Source organism: Myotis myotis, unplaced genomic scaffold, assembly GCF_014108235.1.
Source record: "Myotis myotis isolate mMyoMyo1 unplaced genomic scaffold, mMyoMyo1.p scaffold_m19_p_5, whole genome shotgun sequence".
Taxonomy (NCBI): domain Eukaryota; kingdom Metazoa; phylum Chordata; class Mammalia; order Chiroptera; family Vespertilionidae; genus Myotis; species Myotis myotis.
In genome coordinates, this window is record NW_023416357.1 from 26,628,449 (window position 1) to 26,648,914 (window position 20,466).

A 20,466-nucleotide genomic window follows, 5' to 3' on the forward strand; every position below is an offset into this window, starting at 1 on the left:
ATGATCAGAAACTATATTCCTGTCTCAATCCACATTCACCAGTAACTCCGAAAGAGCCCATTTCACTCTGATGACATAAAGCAATGTGATACTCTTAATGAAGGCTGGTGTATTAACCCATTTTTATCTTCTCTTACCTTCCTCTAAACCAGTGGTTCTCAACCTTGGGTGCACATTAGAATCACCTGGGAATCTTTTTGAAATCCTGATTTCTGGGCCTCATCCTCCAGAAATTCTGTTTTTTGTTATGGGGTGGGGCCACAACATTAGTAACAAAGAAACAGAATTTCCGGAAGATGAGGCCCAGAAATCAGGATTTTAAAAAGATTCTCGGGTGATTCTAATGTGCAGCCAAGGTTGAGAACCACTGCTCTAAACTGTTTTGTCTTCTGTTCCGCCCCCTATACCTGATGGAGTCATATGACATTCATGTGAAGTTATCCTGACTTCAATACAACACATGTGAGATGGCCCTTCCAAGAGCCCATATCATAGATTTTCCAAAAGAATTGTCCCAAACAATATGAGTAAGATTCTGTTTCAGAGAGTTTCCAGGTCAACCAAAGTAGGCTAATAATAGTAACTGTTTAAATTAGATTAAACTAGAGGTTAGCACCTGAAACATAGTAAGCTCTATACTTCATAGGCCCCACCATCATCATTGTCATTATCACCATCATCAATACCATCATTTTCTCATCACCACAATCATTACCATCAACACCATCATAACTATGACCATCATCAGCACCATCAACACCACCATTATCATCACCATTATTGTCATTGTCATAATTATCATCAAGACCATCATCACCATCAACATTATCATCACAGTTATCACCATTATTGTTATTCTCAACATCATCATCAACATCATCATCATCATCATCACCTTCACCACCACCAACATCATTTTGGTAGATTGCTTCTGCCTTCTTTTTTTCTTTTTTTTCCAATCTCCCACATTCCTGAGTATTCCACCTGAAGCCTCTGGAATTAAATGTGCTTAACCATGCCCATCACAGAGGCAGTGGTAGTGTGTCCTCCCTCTCAAATCATATGAAGATGGCAGGGATGCATGTCAACTGTCAACAATACACTGCATGAGCCAGGCACATGGCAGACAAGCCTGAACACATGGCTCTGAGCTCAATGGACACAGAGCAGGAGGACCCCAGTCATAGGAGGCAATATGACCAGATGACTGAGATTAAAGATGTTAAGAAATTGACTGCCTGTGAACTTGAAAGTGCAACTAACTGGCGGCCTGCAGGAAACCTTTTTGAGACCCTTTGCCTTGATGTTCTGAATGAAGCTCATTGTGATGCAGGCCTGTTGCATTTATTTATAGTGATGAGATGAGACGCAGGTGAGTTATTTGGCAGCAGGGAATGCTGCTGTTTTTAATCAAAGCAAATAAAAAGGCATTCTCTTTATTGAAAAGATGTATTCTCAAGGCCTTTTACAGACTATAGATGTGTGCACCTTAAGCTTACAGTCCTTTGAAAAGAGAACACACTTGAAAAGCAATCTACATGTTCCTAATTTCATAATAGAATACTTAAATAGTTCTGTCTTTCGGAATCAGAAAAGAAAAGACGGGGGAAGAATAAGCCTGCTGTGACACACAAGCCCCTGGAGGTGATGATGCCAGGAGAATACTGAGTTCAAGGCCACCAAGCCTTAGGCTACTAAGGGGCAATTTTGATTTTACAGTATAAACATGAGAAGTCAAGACAATGACTAAAACAGTAGGACACAAAAGGATGAATAGAAAAGCAGAACCCATGTGTCTGAGGAAGTTATAACTAGATTTATTGCTGTCAGAAAAGACTTCACACCCACAAATAAAGGTGAGTTGGATGCCACCTGCTATCACCCACACAACAATGGATAGTACCATCTAGGCAAGTGGATAATGATGCTTTAAAAACATTCAACAACACATCAACCTCTATAATTGCTGTCAAGGAGAATCCTGAAAAGATAAATGCCCAGAAAATAACCCCATTCCTGGCTGACGCATACCGAGTCAGGGAGAGAGTTGATCTGTTGGGTGTTGTTGCTGAGGAAAAAGATTTGAGTCCTTAAATATTCAGGTTTCATGATTTATGTATAGAAAACATATATTTCTGTGAATTTCTGACATGATTCTTCACTCAACTAGATTAGAAGAAAATAGTGGGTGTCCCAAAAATGTATACACACACTTTGAATAATTATTAAGTCAGTGTTTATGAAAATACCAGAGGCCCATTGCAGGAAGATTTCTACAAGAATAGGGCTTCACTCCCATCTCTGCTGCGCCTACCTCGCCCGTCTCTGCCTCTCCTACCCCACCCTTCTCTGCCACTTCTCTACTGCCCGTCTCTGCTACCTCAGCTCCGTTGCTTGGCTTCCTTCTATGGTGTCTTCAGTCTTTGCTCCCAGCTGGTATATGCAAATTAGCCTCCATCTTTGTTGGCGGTTAATTTGCATATCTCTCTTATTGGCCAATGGTGGGCGTAGCAAAGGTATGGTCAATTTGCATCTTTGTCTATTATTAGATAGGCTATTTTATTTCCAAAAGTGAGCTACCAGCTGTTAAAGTGTGTATACATTTTTGAGACACCCTGTATATAATCATATTTCCAAGTTACTCTTTTTTTAAAAAAATATATATTTTATTGATTTTTTACAGAGAGAAAGAGAGAAGGATAGAGAGTTAGAAACATCGATGAGAGAGAAACATCGATCAGCTGCCTTCTGCACACTCCCCACTGGGGATGTGCCCACAACCAAGGTACATGCCCTTGACCAGAATCGAACCTGGGACCCTTGAGTCTGCAGGCCGACACTCTATCCACTGAGCCAAACCAGTCAGGGCTCCAAGTTACTCTTAATTTTTTTTAAAACTGGTTTATGCTAGTGCAGATGTAACTTTATCTTCCCATTGGTTGTTTTACAGTTCTCAGGAGACTCTTACCACCAAAATACATTACTACTTTAAGGAGGTCTTAATTACAAAAGAAGAATAAGTTAGTCAAGCAGGATGAGCAGTGTGAGGGGCCCTGGGACTTGGGTCTGAGCTGGAGAAGATAAGCACTTATAAGTCTGTACTGGGTTGGAGAATGATTCCCCAAAACTCAAGTCTCCCCTGAAACTCATGACATAATTTTAGTTAAAAAAAAGGGGGGGGGTCTTTTCAGATGTAACTAGTTAAGATGACATCCTTTTGGATTAGGTGAGGTTCTAACCCAATGCCTGGTGTCCTAATAAAAAGAGAAAACAGCGACACACAGGGAAGGAGACTGAGTGAAGACAGAGAAAGGAATGGAGCAATGTGTTTATAAGCCATGGACACCAAGGATTGATGGCCAACACCAGAAGCTGAAAGAGACAGAAAGAACCCCCCCCTGGAGCCTTCTGAGGGAGCATGGCCCTGCAGACACCTTGACTTCAGACTTCCGGTCTCCAGAGCTGTGAGAGAATACATGTCTGTAGTTTTAAACCACCAAGTTTGTAGTACTTTGTTACAGCAGCTCTAATAAATGAGTTATAGGTCCCTTAGCCGTTGGGAGAATGAAAGCCACAAGCCCATCCCCTTTCCCGGAATTTGTGACCACTGAGCATTCACATGCCCTTTGACATCTGTGAAGGGAAGAAATTATTGGAGTAGATGAAACTATGCTTCTCCTAAGTGACCCTGCTAACACATGGAGCTCTGACAGACACTGTTTCCTCCCACCACAGGCCACCTGAGTTCTGTCAGTCATCCGCATGTGATGGCTGCCTTTATTCTTGATCAGACTCATGGAAAACTACTTCGGTTTGATCATCTAACCTGCATTTTTTAATGGTCCTTGCTGGGCCTCAGTTTCTTGGTATATAAAATAAAGAGCCAGGACCATGTTACATTTAGGGACTTCGTGGCTCTATTAGTCGTTTGACTATAAAATTTTCATCAAGACTAAAGCCGGCTTTGTTTCAAATGGGGACAAACAAATGCAAACCATGTGCAGAAGTCATGAGGCCAACTACAATGCCGGGCACAGTGGGGAGGAGGGACAGACATTGGGCCTTCGTCCCCACCCCAGGATTGGTCTCTCCTGTGGAGACCATGGTTCCCACAGCACAGCACAGCAAGCGGCTTCCATCCCAGCCACTGGACTCATCAGTCCTGGTTAGTGCCTGGGGCTGTGAGCACCCACAGCATAGCTTTGGGAATCAGGACCCATGCTCAACATTGCCAAGGATTGTTTCCTTTCTCAACCTGTAAACTTGACCATTAGAGTCCCAGTTCCCCCCTGACTTGGTACTATGCATTACATATATCTTTCAAGTAACCTCCTTAATTTCATAAAGCTTTATAATTTTTTGCTGCCTCCTTTTGTGTCACAAAGGGCCTAAAGAGTTAATTTTTTTATGAAACTAGGAAATCTTTCTCTGGCTTCATCACATTATGTTCTTAGAAATTGCCCACCTCTCATTAAAGCATGCCAGATTGGGGCAGGATAAGAGGTTTTGAGATGTACAGCCTAACCTCAAACTTAATCATCTGTTTTCAGGGTGGAAAAAGAAAAATTTAATTAAGAAAGCAAATGACAGGTCAAAGAAATATAATCAAGCAAGCCAGTCGAACAAAGTCTCACTTACTAACCATTTCCTCCGGAGACACGGCCTGGAGAAGGAGAGTTCGCCCTGAGTTTGAGTTGTAGCCTTTCTCATCATCTATCAGTGCCCATCCCTAACCCTTGGCCTGGCCACTCCTGGGTCCCTCTCCAGCAGGCTTCGTGCAAGAGCTGGGTGTGGAGGAGGATAAGGAGGTGAAGAACAGTTGCTCATTGTACAAAGTGAAGACCTGGCTAGGGAGCTGCCTCTATATGAATAAACAGACACGTGCTCACAGGTGTGTGTGGCCTGGACAGGAAAGAAGGCTGCTACCTCTGTACTTAATGAGTATGATAGCTCACTTAGAGAACATACTCTCTAAAACAAATTTATCTCATGTGCCAAATTTAATCACTTGACACTGTGTTGAGAAAGATTCTGAGGCTGAATCAAAGTCAACAACAACAAAGGGTACCAGTCTAAAAAGTGGTACTGGTTATAGGTTTGAGGTGGGGAGAGCAACAGCTCAGGTGTTTTTTAGTTACCTACCACTGGTCTCATTAATCTGTGTGCAATGACAATTGTTCCATAATTGTGATGGTATGACAGGGTACATGGTTATTTTTTTCTCTTCTTCCTAAAACAACCGGGTAGGTAAGACAATTTAATGGATTGGCTCTGCTCCCGTGTTTTTTATTTTTCCTGGAAAAGTCAGACAGATATAGACATACCAGGTCTATAATGTTTGCATGTCCATTTCCTAAAATCTTTCCAGGACTGTAAATAATGAGCATTCAATAATTAACTAATTCATCTCTGGGCTCATGGTGGGGATTTTAATTTTTGCTTATAAATCTTCAAAGGTTAACAAAAAGTTTTCTACAACGAATCATAGGAACCAAGAATGTGACTTAACTCCTTCAACCTTTAGATAGAAATGTTTTCACACCATCCAACATGAACTACTGTCCTTATTCTATAGCTCTCCCATAAACTCCATGAGACCCTCTGTGCATTACACCTTTGGCATTAAAGCTCCTTTGTGTTGTGAGCTCTTCTCTTGAGGCTGAACGCAGGTGCCTGGGCAGAGGGAGAGAGACTACTTGCTTTATCAGCTTCTAAAGTTTCTGATCTGATCTACAGATACTCTGAACAGTGGCATTCCTCCATCCACTTACACCTTGTATACCTTGGTGCTTAACATTCTTGTAAGAAAAAAAATTAAATGGTATCCCTTGTCTACTATGGTATTTTAAAAAAGTATCACAATGTCTTTGCCACTCCTGCCTTCAAGGTACTGCATCTGTGTCACCTCTCTTTCAGTCAGGTAGGCTGTGACTGCGTCAGCCAATCCATGTGGCGAATATGACACTATGTGACTTCTGGAGCAAGGTCTCAAGTCATGGGCTTTCGTGTGGTCTCTTGGAGAGTCTGCTCTTGGAACCTCCTTCTCAGAACCCAGTCCATGTGTGAGAAACCCAAGCCACATGGCAAGGCCATGTGTGGGCTCTCTGCTCAACCGTCCCAGCAGAGCCCAGCCTTCAAGCCATCCAACCCCATGAGCCAGATGTGAATGAGGAAGATTCCAGATGGTTCCAGTCTCCAGCCTCAGGTCATGCCAGCCAATCCAGTGTTTCCAAGTAAGAACTCAGACCTCCCTTTTGAGCCCCAGACAATTTCATGACCCCTAGGATTTGTGACATAGCAAAATGATTGCTGATTTACACAATTATGCTTGGGGTGGTTTGCTGTGCAGCACTCAATAACCAGAACACCAGTGTGACTTTTGGCTACTTACTCAAACTTGTCCAGAGTCCCACCTCTCAACTTCTTTCTACCCTGACAGCACATTCTCCGTCGGTCCTTAAGTATCTTTTCCATCTCACTGCTCATCCAATATTATATTGGATATTTTTCTCACAATACTATTTTGGTGTATTTATCTCTATTTTTAAAGGATGTCAGGTAAAGGAACAATACAAAGCTCAATCTGTGAATAGTAAAACCTTTTACTATTATGGGACATTTTGACTCTTTTCCATTTGGGGCAATTATGGATGATGCTATCCTAAATATCTTTGGGTGTGATTTTATGCTTGAGTTTGGGATTCATTTTATAGAATAGATTTTCAGAAGTTTAATTACTAGGTTAAAGAGAATTAATGACAAGGCTCTGGAGGCATATTGTCAAATTTATTTTCAAAGAATTATAACCATTTAGAGCAGGGGTCCTCAAACTACGGCCCGCGGGCCACATGCAGCCCGCCGAAAACATTTATCCGGCCCGCCGGGTGTTTTTGCCGCCGCTGTGTGCATAGGAATTTGTTCATAGTTTTTTTTAAACTATAGTCCGGCCCTCCAACGGTCTGAGGGAGAGTGAACTGGCCCCCTGTTTAAAAAGTTTGAGGACCCCTGATTTAGAGTGACACCAATAATATATGAGCATATCTGTATCACTGTACCCTCTCCAGCTAAATTGCATTTTACAATTAAGAGAAATCTAATTTGAAGCATAAAATTCATAGCTTTATTTATCTCGCAAACATATGTAGATGTGGAATGATAACAAAGACAGCTAGAATAATAGGCACATTACAGCTCGGGATAAAAAAACAGGTCAAGTCTGACTTAGAAGAAGAGAGGGAAGCAAAAAGAATGATTGTCAAGTCAGAGAGAGAGAGGTAAGTAGTGATGTGGAGTAATATACTGGAAGGGAAACTCAGAGGCCATGGCAAGGTCAGGGTACATAGGAGGGAGTGAACCAAAAACAGAGAAAAACTCCCAGCAGCTGTGTAGATAGCTGTGCTGAGCAGAACTCTGAGGCTTGGCCAAGCTCACTGAGGGCCGAGTATCGTGAGTTTTAGATGGGGTTTTCAGGAGAGCAGTGAGTGAGAATTAGAATAATGTATTACAGAGACCCAGCCAAGAGTCGTTAAGAGAATAAGAAAAAAACATCTTGATCAGTGGTGTCACCAGGATCCAATTACCACTTTGGTTATCATTCCATAGTTTCCTCAGAGGGTAGCTATAGGTTAGGACACAGGCTTTATAGAAATAGCAGGTAAGAAAAAAATTTACAAAAACATATTTGAAATGAGAGTATATTTGGCCAAATAGATTCAAATATTCTTGCCCTTACTTTCCAAAACAACTAACAATTCATCTTCTTCCAGGTAAATGTAGCTCCTAGAACTAAGACATTTATGAGAATACTTAAAGCATCAATCCAAAGAGTGCTCCTTGAAATCCCACTGCTTAATGGCCGGCATGCTGTGCTGACCTACTTTTTCCCCAGCTACTGAGGCTTTGCCTTTAAAACATCTGGTCTCTGGGAGCTTGTTTGTGGCAGTAGCACATTATGTAAATAAATATCTGCTTAAAGATGCATCCCACGATTGCAACTGATATCATCAGCTGCCCAGTTTTCCGAGAACAATATGAGAAAACCCGCCAATTAAGTCGTCTAAACAAGAAGAGAACAACTGACGGAATCACCAGTGTGGTTGGCTGTCTGCTCTGGACTGGCAGCGAGGACCCATGCAATTCTGCACACGTTACAGATGCTGCTGGACCTGCAGAAACTCTGTCTTCTCCCCAACCTTGTTCAAGTGCTTGGCACTTGCATCTCATATGCAGACAGATTAAAACTCTATGTTCTGCTTGAACAGAAAATGGGCAAAATAAATAGTCTAGTTTGTAGTATAAGTGATATTTATATATGAGCTGTAGGTTGTTCATCACCAAAAATCACTTAAATTTGTACACTGACCTACAACATGCATGGTGATTTCCTGTGTAGTATCCCACTTCATTATCACAATTCTGAAAAAAAAGCTATTATCTCCATTTTTCAAAAGCTCTAGTCCCAGGTAAGTGTAACTGCTTGCCAACAGGTAGGCAGCCAATGCTGAAGAGAGAAGTTATATAACTGCCACATGATGTGAGGACAACTGCAAAGAGGGGTGGGCCTTCGGCCATGTGGAGAAGCTTAGAACTTGCCCAAGAGACTGAGGGGAAGGAACTCCCTGGATATGGAATATCATGAACAAATTCAGGGGATTAAGAGCATGTAGACAGGAAGCATGCCCATCAGGGCTTGCACAGTGCAGGTGGGCGAGGGTGGATGTGGGACGGGGAGGAGACAAGACTGAAGAAACAGGAGCAAATGATGATGGTGGTCTTCCCATGGGCCCTGCCAAAGGGTCAACCCACTGTGACAGGCAAAATTAAGGCCAGTGAACTGTAGAGACAGTGAAATTAATACACTAATGATCAGCAGAGAAAACTGACCCAAGGCTAGGGTGATACTGAAGGCTCCAAGATGAGAGGTGAGGAAGTGGGATAGGCTTTCTAGCCCCACCTGAACTCTCCATCTATGTGTCTTTGAAAAGGAAGAAAAGAGAAGAGACAAAGGGGGTGGCAAGGACAGGAGCACATGAAACTGTCTGGAGGACAGTAGGATGGGGTCCATCATGGTCTGCAGCACGATCATTTAAACTCCTTATGAGGAATCCAGGAATCAACAAGCAGCTCCTACTGCGTTTTTCCTCCTCAAGACTGCCTTTACCTTTCTTCTGCTCTGGAGCCTGTGGCCTCTCTTATTTCAGATACGATAGTCTTTTTTTTTTTCAATTAAAGTTTACCTTCAATATTGTTTTATATAATTTTCGGCATAGTGTACGGCATGGTGGTTAGACAATCATATACTTTACAAAGTGGTGCCCTGGGTATTTCAAATACCCACCTGAAACTGATACCATTACCATTAATCTAGTTATTAACAACAGGAAAGGAACAAAGGGGGAAGGCCAAATATTATAAGCATGTCATTTAGCAGCTTCACCAGGAAGCTAAAGCTTTACACTCTCCAGGGAGTCACCTGCCTCTCCCCTGCAGATTGTTGGAAGAAGGGCCTGGACAGGGAGGAGAATGGATGTATGCCCAGTAAAGTTGGGGTGACATGGGGAAGGTGCTTGCTGTCAGTCACACCTGGGAACAGGTCATTGAACAGAATGGGCGTGGCCACTGCAAGGGCGTGAAATTTGGGATATTTAATCCCCTGAACACAGGAGTTAGTTCTTTTGGCGTGTTGTGCTTGACTCCTAGCTTGAGGGCTCTCTCACTCCTGCTTCCTGGCATTCGTCCACATGGCCCACAACCATTTGGACCCCCCACATATAATGAACTAATGAACTGCAACTAGCCTGATGCTGAACTGGACCCCACGGCAACATGGAATGGAAACTCTGGACACTGGCTCTGCTTTTTGCTTTATTGAAACCCCAGCTACACGTCTTCTATGACTGGAATGGGACTTTGGAAATCCAGGGTTATAATTTCATGCAAATAAAAATCACTCATCCTCTGGTGCGAGTCTCAGAAAATTCTTTTTCTCGAGATATCGTAAGGACTCCACCCCCAGTACCCAGTGGAAAAGAGTATACCCCAATTTTACCGATAACAGAGCCATATGTAGTTATTTCAACATTATTGACCATATTCCCTGTGCTGTTGTTTAGTGGATGTAATTGTCTTAACTATGTGCCAGTGACAGCCCCGTATCATCATCAGATACACTGAGGGTCGCAGGCTGTAGCTGGTGCAGTGCACCCATGTGAGAGCAAGGATGGTGTGACTTTCAGAGGCAGAGGCACTGAAAGGAGCTTCTGAGCTGGGAAGGCAAAGCAAAGGGCCTAATAACTCCTGAGGGACGGGGAGGTGCGAGTGGCCATGAAAATGAGTGGGACCACATGCATGCATTGTGCCAATTGATGGTCATTGGCACCAATAGGAATCCCCAATTTGGGGCACTGCAAGAAAGGAAACTTTATTCAGTACAAAATAGCCCATTGTGAAACAGCATGGCTGAGGTAGCCCTGGGACCAGGCGCCTCTCTGACTAGACAGCTCTGCTCTGCCTTGTGCTGGCCTGCTTTGCTCTTGCTCCAGCAAGACATGGTGTTTCAGCTCCAGCTGGAAAATGCAGTCTTCAGTGGAAAGGGAAAATGTGCTCTTAGAGCCAGAGGGGAGCTGACTTATGTAGACAGAAGTCCCGCCCCTGATCCCTGTTTGCTCTGTTCTCATTCAAGTGAGAACTCCAATTTCTGAGAGAAGCAGTCCAAAAAACACTGTCCTGATAGGTCAGAATAAAGCAGGTCTGATTGGTCAGTGAAGAAGCTGAGGAGGTATAGCTGTGCAGCTTTGATTGGATGGGGAAAAGCCTCCATTCTATTGGTTGAAATAGGATTCCAGGAATGTTATAAGGGCTGGCTCAGATAGCAGAAACAGTGCAGGCAGGCATTTCAGTGAAAAGGTAGTTCAGTGAAGGCTTCTCCCTGAAGAGCAGTTTGCATGAGAGAGCCCTGTGCCCAAATGGCTGCTAGGCTCTGTTTTAAAATTTTGAACCCAGTTAACCACCAAGGGCCCTTCTTAGTAGGTATCTTCTTTCTCAGGTTCCACAGGTGTGACCATGAAGGTGTGGTCCAGACGGGGTGGACAAAATCTCCATACCCCTTCACTCTGGGGGGGGGGGGGGGTTCCAGTCATAATAGAGCTATTAATCTCATAATGACTGTGAGAACCTGACCTTCACCCACCTGTGGAGTTCACACTAGAAGAATAAGAAATTGCCCTCAACAGGTATTGGCACGTTGTTATTAAAATGCCCACAGACCATGAGATGTAGAGATTGCAGTTTAACAATTTTTCAGCTGATTACCATTTTTCATCAAGGAAATAATGAACAGGTCTATCATGAAGAATTATATGATGAGCAATACAGCACCTGTTTCAGGGAATCTGAAATCAGAAATATAAATGCTCCTTTCCCAAAATATGCCAGCCGGAAGACTCCCTCATCAATCACTTCAGGAGTGTTTTTCTCCAAATAAATGACCTTTCACATGGGGCCACCTGCCTCCTCTGAATCAGGATGCTGTTCTGGTGCAGAGGCAAATATGTTGATGTGTTAGTCTGGGTTCTCCAAATTGGGGATTCCTATTGGTGTCAGAGACACAGACCAATAGGACATATATTAGCCAGGGATGTTTGCTTCTGTGTCTTTGAAGAACTCTAATATGATGGGTGGATGAATAGATATAGATACCAATATAGATATAAATATAGGTATCTTGATATAGGCATAGTATGGGTATAGATATAGATACAGCTTAGGTATAGCGATAGAGATAGAAATAGAGATATAGGAAAGAGAGAATACAGGGTATTGTCTGTATTTTCTACAGAAAAAGGTTTTTGGCCCCACCAAAGTTTCTCAGCTGACTCTTAGAAAAATGTTACTTGTAGTATTAGTGTCTTGCTTCATCATTGCTACATAAGACAAAAGACAAGTCCCAGGATGCAAAGAGCCACACAAAGTCATGAAAGAATACAGATGTTCCCCACTTAACCTTCCTCTGAGAGACATGTGTTTAGTCCTGTGTTTGCCACAATAATTCCAGGTAAGTTGCACTGTCATGTTAAAAGGGAAGGAAGAAGTTCTGTGCTGGAAGTCTGTTCCCATGCCCTCTGGAAGCACTACCACCTCTAGCTGACACACCTTCTACTTCCGTGAAAGTTTGCTCTTTAAAACATACGCCAGGAGCACACTTGGCAAAGAGGGCATTGGGGTAATCTGAAATACACCTTGATGTCCTTTACTGTGTTTCCTCTCCTAAAATTGTGTTTCTGTGTATGGGTGTGGAATGACGGGTGTGGGTGGTTTAGGGCTCATGACCAAGGCGCAGGTGCCCCCTACTGGGAAGGTAGGTAAGGTGACTTTAGGCCTCATCTTGGAGTGGCAGAGCTAGGAAACTGACAGCATTTCTGGATGCATTAATTTTCCATTGAAAACACTTGCGTGGGGTTAAAAAAACAAAACAAACAAACAACAATGACACATTTGGATTCAAACATAAGGGTTTGTGAAATCTGACTGAAAAGGATGCCAGGGAAAGGATCAATACAAAGCTCAATCTGTGAATAAAAGCAAACTATTCATGAGATTTTTTTTCTTGAGTTCATTATAAAATGGAGATATATAGCTAAAGACAGCCATTTTTAAAAGCAAGATGAACTGACAGTTTCTGGAACTGTATTTATCTTACTTTAGTTTTTCTAATGCCTGTGTTTCTATATATAAATTAGTCAAGCATTTAAAAATGGCATCCAAATCCAGAAAACTTAAATCTTCATGCAAACAGTCTTTATAAACTGAAGGATGCATTAAAAACATTATTTTGGATGATGGCCAAGATGATTGGAGTTAAATTCCATTCTCTTTTAAAAATACAAACTAGGAAAGGTCAAGAGTGAATGCCTTGCCAATTCTATTTTCTGCTCCACTGCCGATTGAACAAACAGATTTTCAATATGCAAAGGCCAGCCCTCAGTGGCAGGAAATCAGAGAGGGGTGGTGTGAGCATCCTGCATAAACTGCATGCGTCATGCTTCTCCACCTTCCACGAAGGCGGCGCTCCGGTACAGCGTGTGCTCCCTGCTTCCTAAACAAGTCACTGTGAAATTGGCATCCTGAAGGCTGACCTGAAACAAGGGCTCATGACCTTTTTATAACGCACTTCATTATAAAGTGAGGACCAGGGTTGTGCTTGTTTATCTCCAGCATTTCTCCCTCAGCTGAGCCCACATCTCGGGAAGAGATCTGACCCTAGAGCTCCTGCCACAATGGATCCCAACTCTGCTTTTCTAGATGTTTCCACATTAACAAGACTCTGGAGGAAGTAAACACCCTACAAATGGCAGGTTCTCCTCCACCTCAAAACCTCTTTCCTCTTCCCTCAATGTCCCCAGGGTGAAGTAAAAGCAGAAGCTTGAGTCAAACCTTGCCAGGCACAGAATTTTCTTTTCTTTTTTTTTCTTAGAAAGGGAGGCTGGCGTGGGGCAGGAGGGTTGGGGCGGGGGGAGGGGGCGGCGGAGGGAAAGAGAAAGAAAGGATATGAGAGAGAGATGTGCCCTGACTAGGAATTGAATGCCTGATCTTCCGGTGCAAGAACGATGCTCTAACCTACTGAGCCACACTGGCCAGGGGCCAGCTGCTGAATTCTTAATGGGAGCTTCCCGAAATGGCAGTGGGGCTTGGACCATATACTTGGTAGGTACAGGGCTGTCCTAAATGTCCTCCTCACCTTCCCCTTGACCTTCCTTGTGCCCAGGTCAGCTGCAGGAGCTGAAAGGGGGCTCCACTAAACAAAAGAAACTGCAGTAGGCTAAGTGCCTTTTTGTGAAAATTCCATCCTTTCTCCAGAAATATTTTTCCCCAAAAAGGTGAAGCATCAAAAAATATATAGGGATACCAGTCAGGAAGCCTCACTCCCCACAGAAACGCAGAGTATTTACCAATAGTCTTCCTATGAAGAAAGTTTCTGGAGGTTAGATTTGGTTTGTCCAAATGTTTGCAAACCCGACTGTTGTTTTCTATTAAAACAAAGTGAGTTCTTGATCATCTCTCATCTCCTAGTGGTTGATGAGCAGACCAAGGTGGGGCTTCCATACTGCATGGGAAAGGTGCCCTGGGGGAGGGCTCTTGAGGTTGTGGTCTTATCTTTTTTTGTCCATTGCTTTGCTAACATCCAGTCCCCTTTCACTGGTCCACACAATCAAGGTCACCTTACCAGTAAGTGTAGTGCAAAACAAAGCAGTGCAGATGAATGGAAGGTGACTCAGTCACCTCGTAACACAAGGTTACCTCATCATAAACCACATGTACTGCCTCTAAATTCCAACTGAAACACTACTAGGTGCATTTCTCTTAAACAGCTGTCACAAAACTTTAAATGTGATTATTCTTCAAAAATCAGAATAGTTGCTTCATTTGAGGTTTTCCTGCATTTGTATTAGGGTTGGTTTTAAGAATCTGATATTGGCTTGGACTTCAGGGAATCATAAAACAGGCCTGAGTTAGGAGTTCGGTACATGAGTCCCCATTGGATGAAAGTTGGGTAGAGAAAGTGGCCTCAGACCCATAACATGCTACCTGCTGGCCAGCCCTTCACTCCAGAATGTACACCCCATCAGTGGGTGACAGAACCCTGCTGGGCAGGCACACAGCACTCCTGACTCCAGGTCAAGCACCTCTCTCCTCCCTCCCTCCCTCCCTCCTTCCATCATACAGAATCCAGAATCCTGGGACCAGAGCAAAGAGACAGCCCTCCATAGCAGACTAGCTCTCTAGGCTTTTGAGGGGAACTCACTTTGAAAGGCTAAATATGATTCACTTCATATAACCTGAAGTCCTCCCTTCACCATGGCTCCCACCCTAGGGAACAACTTCCAAGCGGAAATGCAGGCACGTAGGACCTGATTTCCACACTGGCAGGGGGAGCAGACTAGGGAGATGAGCACAAGACTCCTCCTGTGTTATTAATCTTGGGGATTATTAGAAGAAATGGGTGAAGAGCAGGTGAGGTCCTGACATTCTGTTACATCAGTACAGTTGAGAGTGGCCATTCCCTCCCTCACCCCCCACAGGATGCCGCGGGCCTGGGATCTCTGGGGGGAAGCTGCTGCCAACAGCTGGAGACAGAGCTGTCCCCGGAGAGAGGGACGAGAGGGAGACGGACATTCCAGTGTGTGACCTGTTTTAATATTTAATTTACTACTTGCATACAACACATGAATAACATGAAAAGATTAATAAAATACATTGGATTATAATTTATACTATTCAAATGAATATGTAATAATACAAATTTACATATAAAAACATGACAATCACAAGAGGCAGTTACTCTGGGTACCAAGGTGTGCTGGGTTCAGGGTGGGCATTTCAACATCCCACTGTTCTCTTAAGTTTGTCAGTTGTACACTCATGATTTAGGGTGAGATTATTTCAGAGCAGCAATTAATAACTATTTGTTAAGAAAAAATATCCTTAAAGACCACCCACACAAAAAATTTAAAACAAAAGGGACCAGGCTCAGTTCAAGATAGAGGAAGGCAGATACCAAGCTATCCTCCACTTGCTCCCAAATTTCCACTGAAATGAACCAAGAAGGGGGACAATTGGGGAGCTTATGTAGGAAGTGGCTGGGAAAGCAGAGCCCAGAGCAGAGGGCAGATGCCAGGCTGAACAGGATGGCAGCAGCTCTTAGGTTCCCCAACTGCTGGGGGGACTCCATACACCGAACTCCCACTTTGGCATTCGTGGGTCTGGGGTGAGGCTATGTCCTTTGAGAACCGCTGGTCTGGGGGCCCACCAGCCAGGTCTCCTCGTCCTGTCCCCATGCACAGAGCCCCTCAGAGGATGCTGGACAGTACCACCCTCTCTGCAGGAGAATCAGAGTTCCACCTGGCCCCAAGGTAAACCCTGGCATGCAAGGGACAGGGAGGCAGGAGAGGCCCAAGCAACGCCTGCCAAGATGCTAACACTGCTCACAAAACCCCAAAGTCCGTAAAAGCAAGCAAATGCTTTCATTTTCATAAAACTGAATTGTAGCATTTCTCAGTGGCGCGTCACCCACAGTTGTCTTTGCTTACATAGAACCATGAAACTGTGCTGAACTGACTGGGATATGACTGGTCTTTAATTCTTAAAAACAAGCACGTCTTAAACATCTCTTCAGGGGCTGGAAAAAGAACTTCCCCTTTGTTTCACAATCAAAACGGACAACAGTGAATTTCCCTAAGCAAGTGTCAGGCGAGTGGAAGAGGAGTGCTTAATTTAATGGTTGTCTTACCTTCAAAACTCCCCCAATTTCTAGAACACTCATCATTGAGCCCTTTCTTGCATCTGTAGTCTTAGGTAAGTTGAACTCACATTTATAAGCTCTAGTCACACTAGACTCTTTACAATGTGGTTCTACATGAGAATGTGTTGGAAATGTTATTTGAAATAAACTGATGTTCAATGTGGACAGGATTTCCTAACTAATTGCTTTTATACCTGACTGATCAGGAGAGTGCTCACATAACCTTCCACCCATTATTACTCACCCACCTGCCACTGCTTCGTTTTGTTTTTAGTCAAAACATTTTGCTTTAGAATCAAAAAATATCCAGGAAAGGATCTGACCGAATAGGCAAAGTTTTTGCCTCTCTTTTTTTTTTGGGGGGGGGGGGGGGGCAGGGGGAGATTGTCTCTCAAATGACATTATCCTTTGTAGTTTCTCTCATTTACTTCTGGAGATAATGGCCCTAGGTGGTAGCACTAACTTCATTCAACACCCACAGTGTGAATTGAAATGTCTCCCTGACAGCAAGGCTCTGTGTAAACTGCACCTAACTAAGCTTGTCCCAGGAAGGCATCCAGTGTTCTGGCCAGCCTAGTTCACGGGAGAGTCTGCAGTGCCCTCTAATGGCCACAGTGCAGCTCTTTCTATCCCTAAGTACAGATCCTGTTCCATGTTCTCTTAACAAAGTAAGCCACTTGACCAAGTTGTCTCAGGGTGGAAAATCACAGCCTGAAGTATCATCTACAGGCCGACTGTGTGCTTGGAATGAAGTCGAGCCATCCCTAGGAATGTGCTTCGTGAAGTTGTCCATAAAGACCACTGGCCACTGGTTATCGCTCTCCCTGTCACTGCCTCACTGGAACAGCTCCTCAGGCTCCTGGGCTGTTACTGCTCCGCTGGCCCGAGAGCCACTGCAGGGCAGCACGCCAGCCTGTGGTGCCCAGAACCTGTGTGCTTTCTGGTGCACAGACTCCTATGCTAGCCTAAAGCCCCACCCAACTCCAGGTTCAAATGTTTATTCACTTTTTAATTTTTTTCAAATAATAAAACCCTACAACAACGTTCTGTCTGAATACCAGAAATTAAATTTATTAACAGCTTAAACTGCTTCACCCTCTGAGGGTGACACAGCACCACAGGCAAGTTCAGGCCTATTTATCATCAGGTCACAACACAGAGCAGATACTGACAAACTCTTAGTTGGTGAAGAACGGCAACAGCAGAAAGTGTCAGGTATTACTTATTCTCCACCAACTAAAAACACATAAAATTGCTGAGGTTAAAAAAAAAAAATGTTTTGAACATTTTTAACAAATTCATCCATTAGGCAAATATTCAAAAAAATAAAAAATGTGTGTGCAGACCTGCTCTTCTCTTCCTGACCTCCCCTTTTACTTTGCATCACTCTAAGCCAACTGCTAAGTGGTAAATGCTGAGGTCACAGCACCCACAGGATGCAAAACCCAACCATCACCTGGTTGGCTCCCACCACCTGACCCTGCAGCTTCAAGCACAAATGGCCAATGCCTGCATTCTTAGATCTGGCAAGGAAACAACCAAGGTACTACTACATCACCACCTCCTGCCCTCTGGGGTTTCCTCCTCTGTCCTCTGGGAAGTTTTCTCCCTTGGTGCACGCTACACACACACACACACAAACACACATACACACACACGGCTTTAAATAGCCTTCACACATTTATCAACTTCCTAACTTCTGCCTGATCTTGTCTGAACTCCATGCCTGCCTGTAAAGGCCCCTGCCCCTTCCACTTGGATGTCTTAAGAGCCCCATGTCCCAAACCAGCATCCAGGATTTGTGATTCCTACCCCTAGGAGCCCAACTCAGTAACCTGAAATCTTGATTCTTACCTGTCCTTACCCCAGTTCAGGAACTTAGCATTGATTTGACCTCCAGAAGACATCTGGTAATCTCTGCCCTACCTCCTGAAGGTCCCTCTGCTTCACCTATTGCCCTTCTCACACCCTTTTACCACAGAACAGCCTGTGAACTGTAATCTCAGGTGACATCTCTGCACAAGCCCAGGGCTGCGTAGGTCCCAGGGACTGGCAGTTACCTGTATAACCGGACAAATGACACTTGTCCCTTAAACAGTGTCTGGCTCAATCAGCCTTTCTGCACACAAAAGGCTCTTTCCCTCGCAGAGCAACACTCACCTGTCCAGGAGATACACTCGTCCCCTACTTTCAAGGCTGGCTGGCTCCCTTCTCTCAGGTCCTGACTCAAGTATTACCTCCTCAGAGGGACCCTCCTTGACCAGCACCTAGGAAGAGCAGATTCTACCCTGCTATTCTATTACAAACCTCCATGTTTTTTTTTCACCAAACTCACCAAAATTTTCAACTGTTGACTTACTAGGGTGACTGCTTAGGGTTTTTCTCTACCACCAGATCACAGGTCTTTGAAAACTTGTTTCTCACTGCCTGTTCACCAGGACCTCCCAGCGAGGAACCGGCAGAGAGCACATGCTCAATAAATACTGGCAGAAAAGTGAACACACCAAACAACAGCTTCCAAAGGGCTACACAGAGTTGTTCATAAATCTGTTTTCTGTTATTATTACTTAAAAAACACAAAGGAGTAAAACACTTATCAAATGTAATTTGTAAAGGGCAGCAACTGTAATTAAACATATCTAGTCGGGAGGCCAATCAACACTTAGGCATCTGTTCTCTGCTAGCACTGAGTATTGTGGAGAACTCACAGCAAAATGCTGGTGCAGCAGCACGTGTCTATGCAGAAGCGGGATCTCCTTCGGAATGGCCATCGTCTTCACTGATCAGAACAATAATGTACATGGCTTACTTTTATTTTTATTATAAAAAAACACATACAAGAGATTTAAGAAATGATGGATATAAGACAAATCAGAACCACGGTGAGTTATTAAACCCATTTTCTCTGTACAAATACTAAAATTCCGAAAGCGGAACATCATCGAATGTGACACACATTATCGCACTGTCCCTATGTACACAGCGAATGGCTCTGGGTGCCTCTGAATCCGTATGTACACGTCTTGACACAGACCCTGCAGTGGACTCGACTTCTCAGTCTCCTTTCCTGGCAGATAGTTAAATAGCTGAAGGGACTTTAGTTTCGGAACGCCTGTGAAGAAAACGCATAAAGGTGAGTTTCGGAGGCTCCCCGTGTTTTCCTCGGATCAGATGCACACTATCCAACGAGAAAAACTTCTCTAGCCCGTTTTCATCTAAGACAGTGGAGAGTTTTCTAGTTCTTTTTTAGCCAACTTAGTTTCTCCTAGTCATTCATTTGAACGCAAAGGCCAGAATTAACTCAGGAACCAAATCAATGTTTTCATATTAAATTCATTATAAAATGCCAGTCAATTTTAAAAAGCGACTAAAAGGGCACTTTCTGCAGCAAAAAGGGCTAAGTTCAAGTTTTTGTTGTTTGACCAAGACACAATAATATAATCCATTTGTCATGTAGTCACAACAGACGTAAGTGATTTAAGTACGTGGTTTAGGGAAACACGGCTGTGTCACTGTGTATTTCTTCTGTCTCCTTGCCACAGCGAGGACAGCCTCTTCGCATTTTCTCTCTTGCGTCTTTTTTGTGAAACCTCAGTTTGTATTCTGAAAGCCGATTAACCTGTTCATACTCAAGATAGGTGAAGGCACTTCTCCAGGAGCAGTGCAGCGGGGCTTAGCCGAATTCCTGCGCACACAATGCACTGACTTCCTCCAGGGAGCGGACCACTGCAGACGGAACACTGTGAGAGGTCTCCTTGCGCCAGGCTTCCAGGATCTTGGATATTTCTGCTGGATTGCTGGGACTCAAGTCACAAAGGGCATATACAGCTGCTAGCTGTATACCCCATGGTATATCTGAAAAGAATTTTCACATCCATCATCACATAAAAACATGTCCGTTATTCAAATTTTTTATGGTGTAACCTACTGAATATTATTCAGAACACTTTCTACCACAATAAAAACTAAATATAAAACAAGATCCACAATAAAAGAATTAATTTAAGACTTGTCTACAAGTGGGAAAAATGAAAAACGCAGCACAGCTCTGAACAGGGTTCCGGTGCTGGCTGTGTGCCGACAGGGGCTAGCCTGTTCCCGGAGGCATGGGCAGTAGAGCTTCCGCCTTCTCATGTCAGCATTAGCTAAGCTTCCCAAAGTAGTTCTGG

General features: G+C 43.7%; 1 protein-coding gene across 10 annotated transcripts in view; it reads right to left on the bottom strand.

Annotated features, from left to right (window-relative positions):
- Positions 1–15,170: 15,170 nt before the first annotated feature.
- The window catches only part of ICE1 (interactor of little elongation complex ELL subunit 1), a 57,727-nt gene continuing 52,431 nt past the window's right edge, over positions 15,171–20,466 (bottom strand). For 8 of the 10 annotated variants that reach the window (XM_036308012.1, XM_036308009.1, XM_036308018.1 and 5 more), the window contains one exon: positions 15,171–20,152. In XM_036308012.1, the coding sequence (XP_036163905.1) occupies positions 19,971–20,152 (182 nt within the window). In that variant the 3' untranslated portion in view covers positions 15,171–19,970. The remainder of the gene's footprint in view (positions 20,153–20,466) is intronic. The other 2 variants (XM_036308010.1, XM_036308017.1) reach the window with 2 other exon arrangements.